The 16,920-nt window shown below is 39.0% G+C and overlaps 1 protein-coding gene across 1 annotated transcript; it reads right to left on the bottom strand.

Annotated features, from left to right (window-relative positions):
- Positions 1-1,657: 1,657 nt before the first annotated feature.
- On the bottom strand, positions 1,658-15,718 carry YTHDC1 (YTH N6-methyladenosine RNA binding protein C1; the record flags this gene model as incomplete). The annotated part of the gene is made up of 14 exons (XM_029085913.1): positions 1,658-2,060; positions 2,426-2,633; positions 3,336-3,470; positions 5,029-5,091; positions 5,196-5,235; positions 5,328-5,364; positions 6,658-6,740; positions 9,259-9,425; positions 11,335-11,419; positions 12,117-12,234; positions 12,334-12,442; positions 14,364-14,458; positions 15,072-15,125; positions 15,634-15,718. Coding segments are annotated over 14 exons (1,329 nt in total), but the record flags the coding sequence as incomplete, so codon positions are not given.
- Between the last annotated feature and the right edge of the window lie 1,202 nt (positions 15,719-16,920).

Below are 16,920 nucleotides of genomic sequence, written 5' to 3'. Positions count from 1 at the left end.
TGTACTCTGGATGTTGCAGATTTGTTTTCAAACAGAACAGGCTGAGAAAACGTTATATTTGTTTACATAATAGAATTCCCTATACTACATTAACTTTTGTATTAGCATCATGAATAGTTTCAATGTCTGCTTAAATCTCTTCATACTACAAGATCTATAAAAGCTCAAATGAGTTGTTTCCAAACTAAAGAGGGTTTAGAACAAGACTACTGCTTCTCATGGTAACTTCTGGTACACTGGTCCTATGGTCATGATGGGATCGTATGCAGGAACATGCACACTGAAATACACATAGTGAATAGAAAGTGCAACAGCATGACAATCAGGCCCCAGATCTGAAATGTTTGGCTCTAACTGTTCATAGAGCTGAGTCCCTAGGCACAGCTCCACCAAGCTTGACCACCAACAGCCCCCATCATCCAGCTTCTGGAAGCAGATTTGCCGAGAAGGCCAGCAAGCTTCCTAGCGTACTGCATAGGCAGTGATCAAGTAAGGCTAACAAAGGACATGGGAAACAGGAAAGCTGGGAAAAGCTGGACAGAGAAACTGCTTTGCAGTCACTTTAAGGAGGTGCTTCTTTTCTGTAATGTACTCAGAGAAATCTGGCTTATCTAGTATTGAATTTAAAAAGTAAAAAAGAAAACCAACCACAACCAAAACCTCCTCTTTCTGGAATCTGTATATGAAGCAGAGAAAGATATCAAAGAATGAAGGTGGTCTGTGATGCATTTCTCCAATTAGACCCAGTACGTGTACTGAAGTTGACAGACTGATCTAATCCTGCTGCTAACAGGCATACCTCAGTAAACTCTTCTGAGGAACCCAAACATATGTTCAGCTTATTGTAGTGTTTCAAAAATCCCGACATACTTGCATGTTGGAGGTCAAAGTTTTTGCTTAGCACATGTAGTTGTTTACTATAGCTGTGTAGACTAAAATATACAGAGCCCAACTATTGTCAGATCTAAAAAGTGTGCTTCTACAACTGCCACACCGTGGCCAATCCTATATTGCAGTGTATAAAAAGCTACAGCGCTCAGCACTGTGGAGCTGGAGGGCTTTACAGCATGTTCTACCCTCTGGCTTTGTTACATGAAAAGACACTTAGGAAAGGTTATGAAGTAGTCCACTGAGGCAGTGCTGCTCGTACAAGTGTTGAGAACTAGGAAACTGCTGGAGAAATTGAACAACTTCCACTACAAGTTTTACTTTTCTTTTTTCATTGTTTTACCATTGGCATTTAGATTCAAGTGTTTACTATTTAAGAGAAGTAACAAGCGATGCAGTAATCACTACAAAGACAACATGGGGAAAGTCTGGACCTTGCAGGACTAACAAACTCCTAGGAGACAGGTAGAATTATGGCCAAGGACAGCCTCTCAATAGCTTGAAGACGATTTGATTAAGTTGAACATGTAGGGCCTTAATAACTCTGATGAGCTGCAGGAGCTAGAAGTTGACTACTTCACTCTGGAAACAGAAAAGTAATTACCTTTATTTCAGCAGTCCTTTTCCTAAATTCAGGCTTTGTATCAATTTTATCTATCACAAGAACCTTTAAACTATTTTTCAACACAAATACTTCCCTAGAACTGCCAGAATCTATCAAAGCTGGCAAGCTTAGAAGACCAAGAAACCTGATCTGGAATTTTAATCATTTCAATAGTTACCAATTTATTCTTATATTTAAAAAAAAAAAAAAAAAAGGTAGCAATGTAGAATACAGCAATATTTCCTGGTTCCACACACGCAGGTTGTGAACATTCCAAGCAATGTGTACATTTTGGAAGGAGACTAGACAAGAGAATTGACCAAAATGTTACTGAACACGGGAAGATTTTTAAAAAAGGTTAAAAATTAGATATCAATAGTGTCTTAATATTGCTTTCATTCCTGATGACTGAAAAAACACTTGACTTTACAGATAGGGTTAAAAAATGGGGTAGGGAAGAGAAGAAAAAAAAAAAAAGGCTGCTACAACACTGCCATACAGTCAAAAAAAATCATACTTCAATATTTGCATACTTGATAGCAGCATTCTCCCACGGAACGATGTGAAACTACAGGAAGAAAACATCAAAGAAAAAAATGGCAGTTACCCATCAGTATTCAAAAACCTAGAATGAGTAGATGGACACTTACTGAGAGTTAATCAGTATCTACATTCTTAGCTGTTTCCCATTCTGCTCCCATAGAAAGGCGAAGTTGAGTGTCAGCTTTGCGTACTTTATTTTTGGCCGATTTGAGTTTTTCCAGTTCATAGTTCACTGCATGCGTGGAATAGAGAGGGTCATTATAAATCCTTCTACACAACGAACTTTGACAGATGAAAATAAAATGTACTACTTGTAAACACACAAAAAAATACAAGCTTTTTTTGTTTCAAGTGAGCACTGGTTCCAGATAGATTATCTTCGGTATCTACCTCTTTCACCTCTGTCTCTGTCCCGGTCACAAATCCTCTCCCTCTCCCTTTCCCGATCACGGCCTCTGTCGCGTTCTCTGTCTCTTCTATTATCTCTGGGACGGTCCCGTTCCCGCTCGCGGTCCCTCTCCCGAGGCCTGCTTCTCCGACCGCTGACAACTGCTTGCGTGCGGCGAAGAAAGTCGTCTACTCTCATGTCGTAGTCGTGCTGTGGTGAAAGGACAGCTCTCTTTATTTTCTTTCCCAGATTAAAATCCCCTCCCTTCCCTTAGCCCTAGCTCTTGGGATTGGCCATAACTCTCGAGAAAGCCCAGTATTTAAAAAAAAATAAAAAAATTATGTCCAGCATCCATAAGCATAAGTTTCTTCTTCTTCTTCAGGGCAGCACCATGTCTGTGCTTCCACTGCACAGAAGCTGGGCTTCAAATACCAAGTATCAGCAAGAGACCTGAAAGCTAAGCAGCCTTCAAAGCCATCTAACAGAAATTATTTAACAGTCTGCCCTGGCTTTTGATGTGCCTGTGAAAAGTTACAAACCAAACTTTTCTGCTGATGAAGGAATTTATGCATGAGCACAAGCAATGTCACAGGTATGTCCTTATTCAAACTGGGCTTCAGCATGAAAAGTTCCAGAGCCAGACAGTTGGAAGCCGTTTTAAGCACACACCTCAGTTTAGAAGCATGTTCTGAGAATTCTGCACTTCTACATCACCTGGGAGAGAGAGGCTTTTCAAAGATGCTGGAAGTCTCTATTCAATCTAAATAACTGGTCTTTCCAAGGAGAACCAATATAGGTCTTAAAAATGCAGTTTATCCAAGTCAACATATCTCAGGTTAGGCTACATCTGTACCCCAAATTCCTACTCTGGCCTGCAGACTCGCATCCTGCTCCGTCTCTGTGGACACTTACTACTCGTTTGTCCCTGTATCGTGCTTCATGTGGTACAGGATGATGTCCTGAGTATGGAGGGTGAGCTTGAGGTGGAGGTGCATGGTGCTGATAATAAGGGTGGTGTGGTGGCTGCTCCATACCTGGATATGGTGGCTACAAGAAAGTTACAGGAAGTTTGTTGAGTGTTTCAAAATCAAGGAACACACATAAGGCTGAGTGCAGGGAGTTAAGAGCAGAGGTTACTTTCATTCAGATGGAAAACACAACATATATGTGATCACAGCTTCCTAACTGAATGGCAGACTATTCTGCATTAAGTCAGCATGCTTTACTACTTCCCCACCATTGTTGTTTTAGAATGGCCAACACCCTCCTCAAACCCAAACATGCCTTCTTTCCATATCTGCCTCAAAGTGATACTGTACAGAAAACTTCTGCTATTTAAATGTGTGTTGGTTTTGGTTTTGTTTTTAAATGTATGTATAGGGAATGTGAATTTTATCCAAACCAGCAAGCTTTTACAGAAACAAGTCTTTTGGTGCCCTAATATATCGCTACTTTAATGAACAAACAGACTATTTGACAAAAGGCTAGTGGATTTTTTTTTTTTTTTAAAAACAAGACATCTCTTGGCTTTTCTCTTCTATTTCTTCAATCAGCAAGGCCTCCCTTTCCCATATTACTGAAGCTTCCTTGCTTGCGTTGTTGTAACAAAGGAAGTAGGTGGAAGTGCTGGATTTTAGGATGACTACTCGGAGAGCATGCAGAACAGGGAAGAGTGGAGGTAAAAATGGGGAGTTTCTGGAGGCTTAGCTGTGTTTGAAAAACCATTTTCCCCCCTGTCTGACAACCTTGTTCACTTCAGTTACAAGAAGTCTGAGTTGTGTTTCAGCTGAGAAAAATGTGAGACTATAGTACCATCTCTGTATCTGGTGTTGCCTTTTGCTCATTCACAGTATACACAAGAGCCAAAAGACCATTAGTTATCCAAAATCAGGACCCTCAGGGCCAGAATTACTAAATGTAACCAAAAATAACTAGTTATGACTATTCTTCCTGACATGATGGTAAAACCACAGCTGTACAAGTGAACTATCAGTTAATTTCCATGTACTTAGCTGTAGATACCTGCACTCATACATATGCTCATCTGACTGGGAAAAAAAGTGCACTTCAGTGGAGGCTGCGATACAGCAAGAATTATTTTGACTACAGGGTGCAGCACATTCTGCTACTTTCCCACATGCTTCACTGCCACAGCCAAAAGCAAACCACTGTGCAACACCAGAGCATGCCAGCCCATTCCATGAGCCTCTGCAGTAAGTCCACCTCTGGGATGTGTTTGCTGTTTGAGAGAAAGCCAGTAAGTACGACTATTTAGTGGAATACAAAATTTCACCACACCCTCTTGTGTAGCCTAAAGAAAGGTTCTGCTGTTTCCTCAAAGCTTTCAGTTTCTTGTAGGTTCAAACCAAGTCAGATCCCTGCTGCCATTCTGCTTTCTAGAATGCAAGACTATTGCTGAGAGCTAAGTAAATTATGAAGTTATACAATTAATTCTTTTATCTAAAAATTTTACAGAGTTACAGCAAAGATGCATTTTTAGGAAAAGGGAAGAGTTGAGCGCACACTGAATAAGTCAGGCTCTTCTAAAGGGGAACAGAAAAAGCCATGTTCTACAGAGAAAAACTGAATTCAACAAGACACAAACCATTCCTTGCCATGGTGGTGGTGGTCCCATGTTGTGGAATTCCCTCACGTAATCATTGTAGGACTAAAATGAAAGACAGTAATGTTAACATTTGTGACGGGTGTTCTTCGGAAATGTAGAAAGATGAATGTAAAAAGCTGCCCAAAAGTCTGCATGCACCAACTTACCCCATTTAAAAATACATCTCGTCGAACTCCTGAAAATCGTCTGTTGGGAATAAAAATTTGTAGAACTAAATCCAGTTTATCCATACAGACAAGTTACTAGGGCATAAAATGAATAACATGAACACACCTTACCTGTCTACTTCGGGATATCTGGGGTCCTTTATATACCCTGTTCGAACATCAAGCAGTATTAATTCAATTTACCATCTCAAGTTAACAGTCTTAAACAATACACTCATTAGAAACTGTCCTTTCACTTTGTGCCAGCTATAAAGATGCATCTACCTGCCATTACCCTCACTTTCAAAATAACTCTGAAAAACTTAGGACTTCTTGTATACAGTACAGAAAAATAGTATAATGTAGTAACAAAAAATGAATACAGATATACCCATAGGAACTTGCACACAGTACAAACAAATATGCAAGTAGGTATCTGTGCAATTTTAGTCAAACAAATTGGGAATGTCCACAAATTTGAAGGGTACTGTCCCTTGGCTGTTACCACTTATTAACTGTTCAACTGGGAAACTTTTAAGGCAGATTTCCTAATAGGTTTGGGATACAATATTCCATAGAAAATTAAAAACAACCAAAAAACCATCTGGAAAAGCCCCACAGGGCAAAGAATTCTTACAGCTTCAGTAAACCACAGGAAGTCAACTATGAAGAGCTCAGTAAAATGGTGTTATGCTAATAAAATAATGCTTCTGGGCTTCATTATTTCAAAAATTTTGTTCTGTACACTAAACAATGGTCTTGGAAAGCCAGGGAGCAGCAACAACACTCTTTTTGCAAAGAACACAGGCTCTGCAGTCAAGCTGGACAGATAAAGGCAGGCTCTTAAAAAAGATTTGGCAGATTAGAAGTGCAGTATTACCAGTGTTGTTGCTGCATTTCCATTGCAAACATTTCTTTCTGGAGAACAACAAAATTGTTTTCTCAAACTCATCATCAGACCCTCTTGTAAAATGCAGTGAAACTTCTCCCTCCTTTCCTCGTATCAAGCTTGTAAAAAAAACTGTCTCTGAAAATGTAACTGAATGTCTACTGTCACCTCTAAACACAGGCTGCTAGTCAGGCAATCTCAGGTAACCTTCCCAGTTGGAAATTTCTGATAGGCATTTTCATTTGACGATTAGAGCACTGACAAGAAGGTCAAACCAATTCTTGTGCCCGTATTAACAAAGCACTTGAGAGGATCATTCACAACATTGTACACAATTCTGAGGCTCTTAGAAGGGCTCAGCCTAGATTAACTCAGCTCTCTCTCTCTCAATCCAGTGAAACAGTGTCACTGACCTCTGCAAGAGGTGGGTTAAACCAGCAGGCAGCACTTCAGACAAGTCCCATTTTTATATCCCAACCATAAAAATATTTAGCTCTTTAATTAATTATGACACACTAAAAGAGAAAACACTTGTGAATTGGTGCACGCAAATCTTCATAGTAAGATATTAACCTGGTCTTTGGTGAAACTCAGGGGGATAGTCAATCCTTGGTTTCTTTCTGCTGTTATGAATATCATAATCTTCTGGTCGACGCCTACACAAATTAGATATCAGAGATTAAACAAGGTTGCTTGGAGCATTCGTCACAGCAGAATACCTCACAGGAATAGCTTGAGCTGCCCAGGATCTTAATTTAATCAATCTGAATTACATCTGCTTCAGAATGTTCTACAGCTTTAAATCTGAACTCAAATAATCAGGAACAGTCTGATTAAATACTCTACACTGTTACTTTCTGGCTACAGGAGCTTTGAGCTTTGATTAAGGAACTCTACCCAACTGTATCTTCATACCAAACAAAGGGTAGCAAATTTGTCTAAAACAAACTCAAACTTTAACATTACACTTTTCACATTACAGTTTGAAACAACCTATTGGATAACAAAAGAATTTACAGAACTAAATGCAGTGAAAGCAAATGGCAAAATATATCATTATAGTCAGAAGGCATGGACATTGCTGTTATTTGATAGCTAGGGGGTTAAGAATTCTGTAAAAGATCTATTTCTGTAACATTCATAAATAAAACTGTGCATGCTTTGTGAAATCGCTTCTTTCACTGTAGCTTTTCTAACTGGGTAGGCCAATGATATTATTTCTAACAATTTCTGTTCTAAGCAATTTACCAGCAATGCACTGGTGCCTTTTACAGACAATTTAAGAATACTTAAGCTTCCAAATAATTAAAATAATCGGGGCTCCTTTCTATACAAACAGCTCTTTTATGGCAGAGATGTTCTCTCTCTCTCAGGGAGGAATTCTTATTATAAAAGTTACATTCTAGTTGCTGTTGTTTAATGAAGAACTGAAAACTGGCTGCTCATTTTGCTCCACCAAGGTACATAAACATTAAGGGGAGACTCCAATGCCAATATAACAGTGTTTCTAGACACAAAGCAGCTACAAATCCATTCCCTTCCCCCCCACCCCAGCAATATAATTCCTTATGACAATCAAGTAACACTTTCTTAAATTGCTTAATTACTGTGCAACTTGCTTCCTGAGTAACAAGCTCATGTAGCTTTTAGTTTTATAAAGAGTAATTTCTCCTCCCCCTTCCCAACTTCAGTCTTTAAAGCCCACCATACCCAGTTACTAAACTTTTTAAAACGAAAGCAGATTCTTTACTATGAGCAAAAAGCCCAAAAACCAAAGCAGTTGCATCTACAGCAAAATCAGACCAAGGAAAATAAAAGCTGGTGTAAAGAATAAACATACCGCTTTCTTGGAGTTTTGAGAGTGCATTTACGACCGGTATAAAATATGATAGAAACAGTTCATATAGTAGTCCAACTACTGACTTTAAGCTGTAAGCCACATACATAAATGGAGGCCCTGGCAGGCTTGAGAAGGTGTGGTGGTGTTATATGTATAGTTTGCAGTCCATTGCAAAACCTTCACTTGTATATACTTTATTGCACTGGAAACCTCTTAGCTTAACTTCAAAAGCCATCTCGGTGTTCAGTCCTTTAAAGCCAAAAATAGGGGGGCGCTGCCAGGTTTCCTCCTACCTACTCGTTACAGTGTCCTTTTTTTAAGCTCAAGGAAATGGGGACTCTTGTTAGGTATCTGTACCTACCACAGGACGTTTCCACAAAGAGGAAACTTAACCAAAGGTTTCAGCCCAAACCATACATCAGTCTGTATGCAAAGTGGCTACACGGGGAAAAGGTGTTTGGCAGAAGGGCTAATATCAGTTCTTTGCAAAGACTTCTCCAACTCTGTAACAAGTTATACCCCCTTTTTTTTCTGGAAAATGATGTTAAGTTCATATAGCAGTGATCAATAACCATGTCGATCCTCTAAAAATACTTTTAAGTCCACGGGTACTGCCAGCATCTGGAAAGGTTGTATATACAGACACAGCAACAGCCATTCTTTTTGGTTTGTTGCCGGGTCTCCAAGGGCCACTCGATCCCTTTTGGAAAGAACCTACTGTTTTCAGAAGCTCAGCAAGATGTGTGAATTCAGTGGTTACGTGTTAGAGAATATTTGGCAATGGGGTTAACACATCACGGTGAAACAATTTGAAACAGTCCCAATAATGCTCCTCTTGAATATCAAAATAACTTAAATATTTTATCCTCAAAATGAGGCGGCATCTTCTGCAAAATTCTAAGTGATCCTTATAAAAGTCCCATATTTGATAAGGCTTATCCAGAGACACACCTGAAAGAAAAGGCTTTTACAAGATATTAACACATTTTTGGCATATAAATATTTCCTTCTCTCCATCTAGCCTGCTCATAATCAAGCCAAGCTTACCTACAGCTAGCATTACACATTGCATTATCTCAATAAATGATCTAGTCTAAACTAGTCAGCACTTTAAGAGCTTTTTTCTGCAAAAGCAAAGATCCCCATTTTCCTCTTGAAAAATGACAGACCGGGCAACCATGTGAAATCCTCAATGAAGCCACAAACTTGTCCATGCAGCTTGATTTGAGGATTTTCTCTCTTCTTTATCGCAGGGAAAGCTTTGACGAATCACATTCCTCCATCACGTTATTCTGACACATGTGCCTATTATCAGTCCAAAGAACGTTTCTAACCTTCCCACGTCCCGCACGGGGTCTCGACGGGATGGGCGTCCTCTTGATCGGGGTTGTGAGTGCATTCTTCTCTTGTGCCTCATTTTATGAATGACTTGATACAAGTCAATACTTTCATCAGGAGGGAAGAGAAGACAAAGTTGGGTTCCACATTCCGGCTCAATTTCCTAGAATTAGTTAGAAGTTCAGTAGTGGTTTATAAACTGAAGAAATGAAACTCTCCACAAACACACACAAAAAAAAGAGACACTTGGAAGAGATTTCAGTATCACCAGAGACAGAGCAAAATTCACTTACATTACCTTTCACTCTTTAGGCACTACTTATAATTTTCATTAAATAGTCCAACACTTGGAGCAATCATATCTTCCCATGAGGCATACAGGCCACATCACTGTTTTGCTACAAAATCAGAGGACTGCTTTTCATCACAAAGAAAATGATCACCTATTACAGAGAGAAGAGCGACACACGTAGGAAAAAAAATCCACCCCAGCTTCACATAGAAAGCCATGGCCTGAGAAAGGTTACTATTACCACTCAAAAGCAAGTTCTTCAGGGTATGAGAGACATGTCCATGAAAACACCAGCTCAGTGCTTGACAGCAGTCAAAACAAGGAAATCATGTGTTCAGGGTTATTAGGAAAGAAACACAGATTGAGAAAGTTGTTATACCACACTGAAAGTCCATGTTCCACCCACACCTTAAATACTGGGTGCAGCTCCGACCCCTGCATCTCAAAAAACAGGGGGACAGTAGAAATGGAAAAGCTTCAAAGCAGGGCACCAAGGATAACTGAATGAGTGCAACATTTCCCACATGCACTGACTGAGCAGGTCGGGTCCCTCCAGCCTAGAATAAAAGGATTATGTTGGATATGGGGGACAGGACAGATACAACAGGACCGTCCAACAACATTAAGTAGTTTGGAGAAGAGAGGGACAGAGATCAACTTGTTGACTCCCTCTTCTGGTACAAGAACTTGGGGCCATCAAAAGAAGCTAGCAGAAGCCAGGTGCAAAACAATCCCAAAAAGTGCTTCTTCAACCTGGTGACTAGCAGCCCTGCGGAATGCCTCCCCAAAGAGTGTTGTAAATGCAGCAAGTCCAGTGTACATGCCCTCAGAAAAAAGATCCATTTAGGGCTACACAAATGTAAATGGATAAATGACAACCACTTCAGAAAATAACCTGAGTTGAAAAGCAGGGAGAGCAAGCATCAGGCAATGCTTGCCCAGTACATAACAGCGCAGAAATTTTATGAAAAAAGATGAAACCCACATTTGGAATGCAGCTCTACAGTGAAGTGGACAAAACATTAAAAAACTAAATTCCTTGACCACTTAACAGAAACAAAGTTAAATAAATGTGGGGTTTGTTTTTTTTGTTGTTTTTTTAGTTTGTTTTTTTTAAGTTCACAGTAAATTAAAAACAATACCAAAAATACTGTTTTACTTCTGTTACCCAACACAGTGAACACTTCTATGGGCAAAATAACGCACAGAGCCTACATCACTTTCCATACATTACGGGGATTATGCAACTCCCATCTTGCCTTAAGAAAGAAGAACTTGTTATTTTAGTCAAGGCTGGGTTACTTGGTGAAAGCAGCAACATACTTGCAACTCTGGTATGTCTGACAAGACAAAAAGCCACTCCACTTTAAAATTTACTTAATATATACTTTATAATGGCACAGCCTATGCCTTAAGCAATACAGTATATTAAAAAAAAATGCAATGCAGAACACAGCTGGAAACATCAGAACTTGTTCTTAAAAACTGAGGCTATATATGTTTGCACATGATACAACGCAAGGCACACTACATTTCAAATCCAAAATATCACATAGTTTTGAAGCAGCAAACACTGTTTATCACAAAGATGGCAACAGAACTGGCACTGTATTGTTTTGTTTCTATCTTCTGCAACAACATTAGAAATCAGCTGAGTGCTTTTGTCACAGTACATTACTGCAAGAAACAACTTATCTAAGATTCCAAATCTTCTGCATGTACAAAGCTGAAAGCAAGCACTAGAAAGTGTGGGTTATAGAAAAAAAAATACTTAACAAACCTGTCCATCGCGTCCAATCTTTACTGGCTTATGTTCGTTCCAAGGATTGGTCAGGTGAGCAGACTTAGTGAAGGGCAATTCACGCCTAAACATGCAAGTGGTATCATTTATAGTTCTGCCTCTGTTTTTCATTTTAAAAATTAAAAAATGCATACAGCAGGACATGACACACAAAATGATCCTGTTACCCTTTGTGCTGTCAGGTCTCTGAATGAATGTATTAATATGTATTAGCAACTGAACATTTGAAATCTTTTCTGTAAGACACACTCAGTTAAATGAATGAACATACTGCTCACAACCTATACGTCATGCAAAATATCTCTACTATTTCATATGTTATTTTAGAGAAGTAGCATTTTCTTTGTTCAGTCAGATGCCAAGATGTCAGATGAAGACAGATCTGTCCTTAGAAGATTTTCTTCCCTTTTATCCACAGCTGTCTATTCAAGTGAGCAGTTATTTTTACTCAAAGACTTCAGAATACAGTTTTCACGTGTCAGTGCAAGAGATCAAGGAAGGAACACGAGTGTTTAAAATATCTAAATTAATGAACTGCCTACATAAAAAAAATATATATATATTTTCTATAGTGCATGTCAAGTATAGGCCTGAGTCCCAAGCTCAGTAACATGGAGGCATGGATTTGGGAAGACTAGAGGACAGACCTCTGGGTGAATCAAGTTTCCAAAGGATGCTGTCATTACTCGAGCGAGTAATACACAGAAATGGTACTTTAATGCCTTATTACTGAACAGCAACATAAATGAACAATTATTTACCTGCAAATCCAGTCAATTTTAAAGACACCTCCCAACATTTTTGCATTCATTCCTGCAGGCAGCACCCAGTGTATAGGTGATCCTCCATGATGGGACTCTGAAGACAGTCTTGCAAATCCTAAAGGATTTCACATGAATTGTAACAAAGACACAAGAAAAAGCTATTGCACATAAAACTCACTTTCACTTACCTTGGTAAGAGCTCACTTTGCCTTACCTTGGAATTTGCCACTCTCTCTTACAGAAAATATCAAAATAACACTCCTTGCTGATCTAAATGCAGCATTAAGCTTCTTTTCATTCACTGGAAGTGTCGACCATACTCCCTAAAACAAAACAATCCCCACCCCATCACCAAAATATAAGAGTTCATCTCAAGTGATTTAGCTAACAGGAGTATACAGTGCAGATGAGGAAAACAAGACCAAACTAGTGTTCTGGGATAGAAGATAATGGAAAGAGAAAGGTATTGCCAAATTCAGTTCCTTCAGAAAATATTTTCAGTCTGCTCCATGACAAAACTCTTAAAACACTGGCTTTTCAATCTTTTTTTGAACACTGCAAGTGCATTTAGACCATCTATAAGGTTTCATTTGTAATGATAATGATGTACAGATATATGAAAACCTTGGCCTTTAGTATTTTCAATGTATGTTTTAAGTGACTTTGGGATTTCATGTATTCTCATAATTTCATAATACACACAAATTATGAAAAAACCAGCAGCATCTATACTGAAAGTTGGGCAGGTAGTCTTCATTAACCTTCTTAGTATGACAGATTAGTTGAGGACAGCTTGCAGACTTTAAAAATATTTCAGTGAAAGGTCAGAAACATGAAAGACACAAGACCAGTATTTTAAAACAGCAAGATGACTCCAAATTGTTTGTTCAGTCTCCCACATCCCCACCTACCTTTTCCCTTTCACCAGCCACTGTTTAGCCATGCACAACAAAACCCAATCTGTTTTAAGGTACCAACTGAACTGAGCTATAGAATACCAGTTTGCTCTATTACTTTTCAGCAAGATCAGCTCCCCAGCCCATTCTCTAAGCAAACTCAAGAGGAGAAGCTTATGTTGGTTTAATATGTTCAAACTTCAGCCTCCAAATCTGACCTAGGATGTACCAAATAAAATGTTCCTCCCCTTCCTTTTTTATTGAAGATATGTTCTCATGTCCTGCTCTATGCTCAGATTAGTGCTTGCCTGACTCTGACAATTTATTAGAGTCACCAGAGAACTATTTGGCTTTTTCAGTACCTTTCAGTCAGATATATATATTGCTTTAGGCTGCTTGTGAAGCCTGCTGTGAACTAGAACCACTTATCGCATTGGCAACACAACTGCCAGTTTCACGGAAGCGCAGTGGCAAAGCACTGATGCCCGTAGACTGAGAGACAAAGCACCCACTCCAAGAACTTTAGGAACCAGGCTACTGTTGCAGCCTCAAGCGTGGATGAGGTGCAGAAAGCTCTTCTCCTCTGAAGAGCTAAAGCAAACACCAGCCAGAACGGCGTTCGGTGCACAGACCAGACACAAAGCTGGGGGCAGGGAGTCAAACCGGTCCAGCAATTTTAAGATTAATTTCGTTGTTTTAATGCTATTCTATTTTAGAAAATCTTCACTGATAGAATCACCAACTTTGTGTATACTGTATAAGAGCAAATCAGTTATTTTCTCTACAAGCTGTTCCAAATAACACATGCAAACACAAAACCCCAGAGCGGCCTAGTGCCATTCCTCAGCAGCTGAAGGCCAGGGCACTGGAATCCCTCCCAAACAACTCCCTGACACCAGCACTGCCAGGTATACATTTCTGCAATAAGACTTCAGATCCCCAAATCAATTGAAAAAAAAATTCTAGCCTTAAATGAAAGCCAAAACAACCTTCTGAACCTCCTCACAGTACAGCAATATGAACACAGGTACTGATGAAGGGGAGAAAATACCACCACAGCATTCTCACTGGACACTGGCTTATGACATTACCAAACAGACCCTGAGGGCCCTTTTTAACCCTACTCCTATCAAGATAAATGACTGATGGTCCAGAAACTCTTCCAGGTTAAAGTGGAAGCAGAATAGCTACCAACAGAATAGGACCAAGGAGCATTAGCTTTTATCCTTGCCTCTACCAAGATCTGAGTGATGGAGAAAAGAATGCATCTATCTATATACAATTCTACAGTGAAGTGTGTGTGTTTGAAAACAGGCAAAGTGATGAGTTTGAAGAAAATTCAACATACCTTTGCTTTAGCAAGTGATACGTTTTCATGGTTATTACTCTTGATGAGAAAGAATCTTGCATCTTGGAGAATGTATTTAAGTTTACTTGTTTGGTCTGAAAAAAACAAAGTGTTAAATAAGTTGAACTGTAATATTTACAATTGTCAAAAATGTTGCTTTGAGTGTAGACAGTTGTTTGCTTCCTTCAAAATACACTGTATCCCACCCAGTTCCTACCTATGTATTATCACAGTCAACCACCCAGCTTGAAACTTAGTCTAAGCTGCATAGCACAAAATGCCAGGGGAAACCAAATCAAAACTACAACTTAGACATTCAGTTAAAGAAAAAAATAAAATAAAATCAGCATGATTCAGTGATGTTCCGATATACAGGACTTATTTCCTTGCTTAAGAATCTTTGGATAAATACTGGGTGACATTTGTACCAGCACAAGTTGTCCAACAGAGAAGGCTGTAATGTTCCTCTTTTCAGATGCAAGCACTTAATTTCTTGCTTTGCCGCCTCTGCAAGGAGCAAAGTGGCTGAACTTTTTGCATATCACTCTCAACACATGCAAAAGTGGTGCAAGATTCACTTGTTACGTTCAGAACAATTACGTGTTCCCAGTGATTTATATCGGAACATTACTACTTACAGGTAATACAGTGGACAGAGACAATGGCTTGCTATGGGGCATGCATTAAAAATTCAAATTTAAATGATACCTTTTTGGACAGCACGAACGGAAGATGATAATTTCTCATGCTTCTTTTCTGAACCTGTGTTTAGCCAAAGTACATTTGTTCAGATTGAGCCTTAATAGAGATAATATACAATTTCTACAGCTTTGTCACATACAATTTTCATTCATGACAAATTATGCTTTCTGGCGCGCACCCACACACACAAAAAATACTACTCAATGTGCACGAGTGTTTTGGTTTGGTTTTTTTTGGTTTGGTTTGGTTTTGGGTTGTTTGGTTTGGGTTTGGTTTTTTAAAATAGTATTTGAACAATTTCCTACTCAGAAAACTAGTCACTGAATCATCATCTTCCAAAGTTTTAAACAAAAAAAGTGAAAATTTCACTTAAGCAACAGAATAGCATTAAAGTAACAAGAAAGCCTACTTCCCCCCAAAGGTATCCACACACAACATGCCAGAAGTCAATACCAAATTATACAAAGCTACATACCCCATAAACCTCTACAGCCAGTTACATTTATTTTAGATTACATATTAAGATTTGATGCAAGTCAGGATGACAAACAATAAAAGGAAAGAATACCTGCATACGATTCTGATGCAGAACTGCCACTTCTGTCAAAAACAATCGGAGAGATACCTCTAGCTCTCTTCCTCTCCTTCTTTTTCTCATCTAAAAAAAACCCCATAACAAAGAAAAGCAATATTTTAAACATCAAGCAGCAGGCAAAATTGAGATTAAAAAAATACTGAGACAGGAAAATAAACATCTGTAATAGTGAAGTTAGCATTTGGCTTGTACGTGAAAATTGTGGTTGCTGCCCCAAACCTATCAGGCACAAGAGGAGCAAATAATAATTATTCAAGCTTTTAATTCACAAAAGCAAGACAAATGGACAAATATCACAAATCAAGTATTTCTGTGCCAAGTTTAGAGACAGAATTTATCTCCTAGGAATTTTAGTAAGGCTGGTTTAGCTCTTGTCTTCAGCCTTCAGCCAAATTTGCAACACACAGTGCAAACTCTGTGGCAATAGTGATATGGGCTCATTCGCTCAGAGCTCAACCAAACGGCAAAAGGTATGAAAACAAAACACTGCGGCACCCAGGCAATTATTTCCACTCTTTAGAAGTGTCACATTATACTATGGAGCTTTTTAGAACAGTTGTTACAGCTTCACTTGTCTTTAGGTTACACCTTTCTGTTCTCTAATTTCGAACAGCAGAGCTGAGCCCAAAAAGGCATTATGTTAAGCAGGATGACCATCTATGGAGACTTCAGATATGGAAGATACAAAAGAGGAATCTTAACAGGATTGCAAACTGCTTTCTTAAAAAACAACAAAAAACAACAAACAGCTAAAACTAAAAGTATTTACATTATTAGCACTTCACATCTGTAAGGTAGGACCAGTTATAAAATTTAACTGCAAAGAAATTGTTTACAGTTTCTCCTTGAAACACTTCTCTCTAAGTTTGCCCCAATAGCTAATAATTTCACCTTAGATTTGTATTTCCTGTGCTGAAGGCAGACACTATTTAAGAATCAGCTGTCCTTCCCTGGGGAGATGGTGCTTTCACTGCACCAGTCTACCTGGTCACTCATCTAGATAAATACAGAATAGCTCAACATCAACTTAAAATGAATCATATGGGAAACTAAACCATTAAATACCTAAGAAAATACTAATTTTAACATTTGGTCAAAGAAACCAAAACTCTGCCTGTGGCACCAGCCTCTAAGCCATGTCTGACCAAAAGAGGGGAGTAGTCTGAGGGCCGCACCAGGCCAGGGAGGTTCTTGTTGATATCCCTGACCCAGGCCCCAGGGAGGCTGAACACAACATAAGAAGGACATGGACCAGTTAGA

This window comes from Antrostomus carolinensis, unplaced genomic scaffold (genome assembly GCF_000700745.2).
Source record: "Antrostomus carolinensis isolate BGI_N321 unplaced genomic scaffold, ASM70074v2 scaffold27637, whole genome shotgun sequence".
Classification (NCBI taxonomy): Eukaryota; Metazoa; Chordata; class Aves; order Caprimulgiformes; family Caprimulgidae; genus Antrostomus; species Antrostomus carolinensis.
This window is presented reverse-complemented; position numbering and strand designations above follow the sequence as displayed.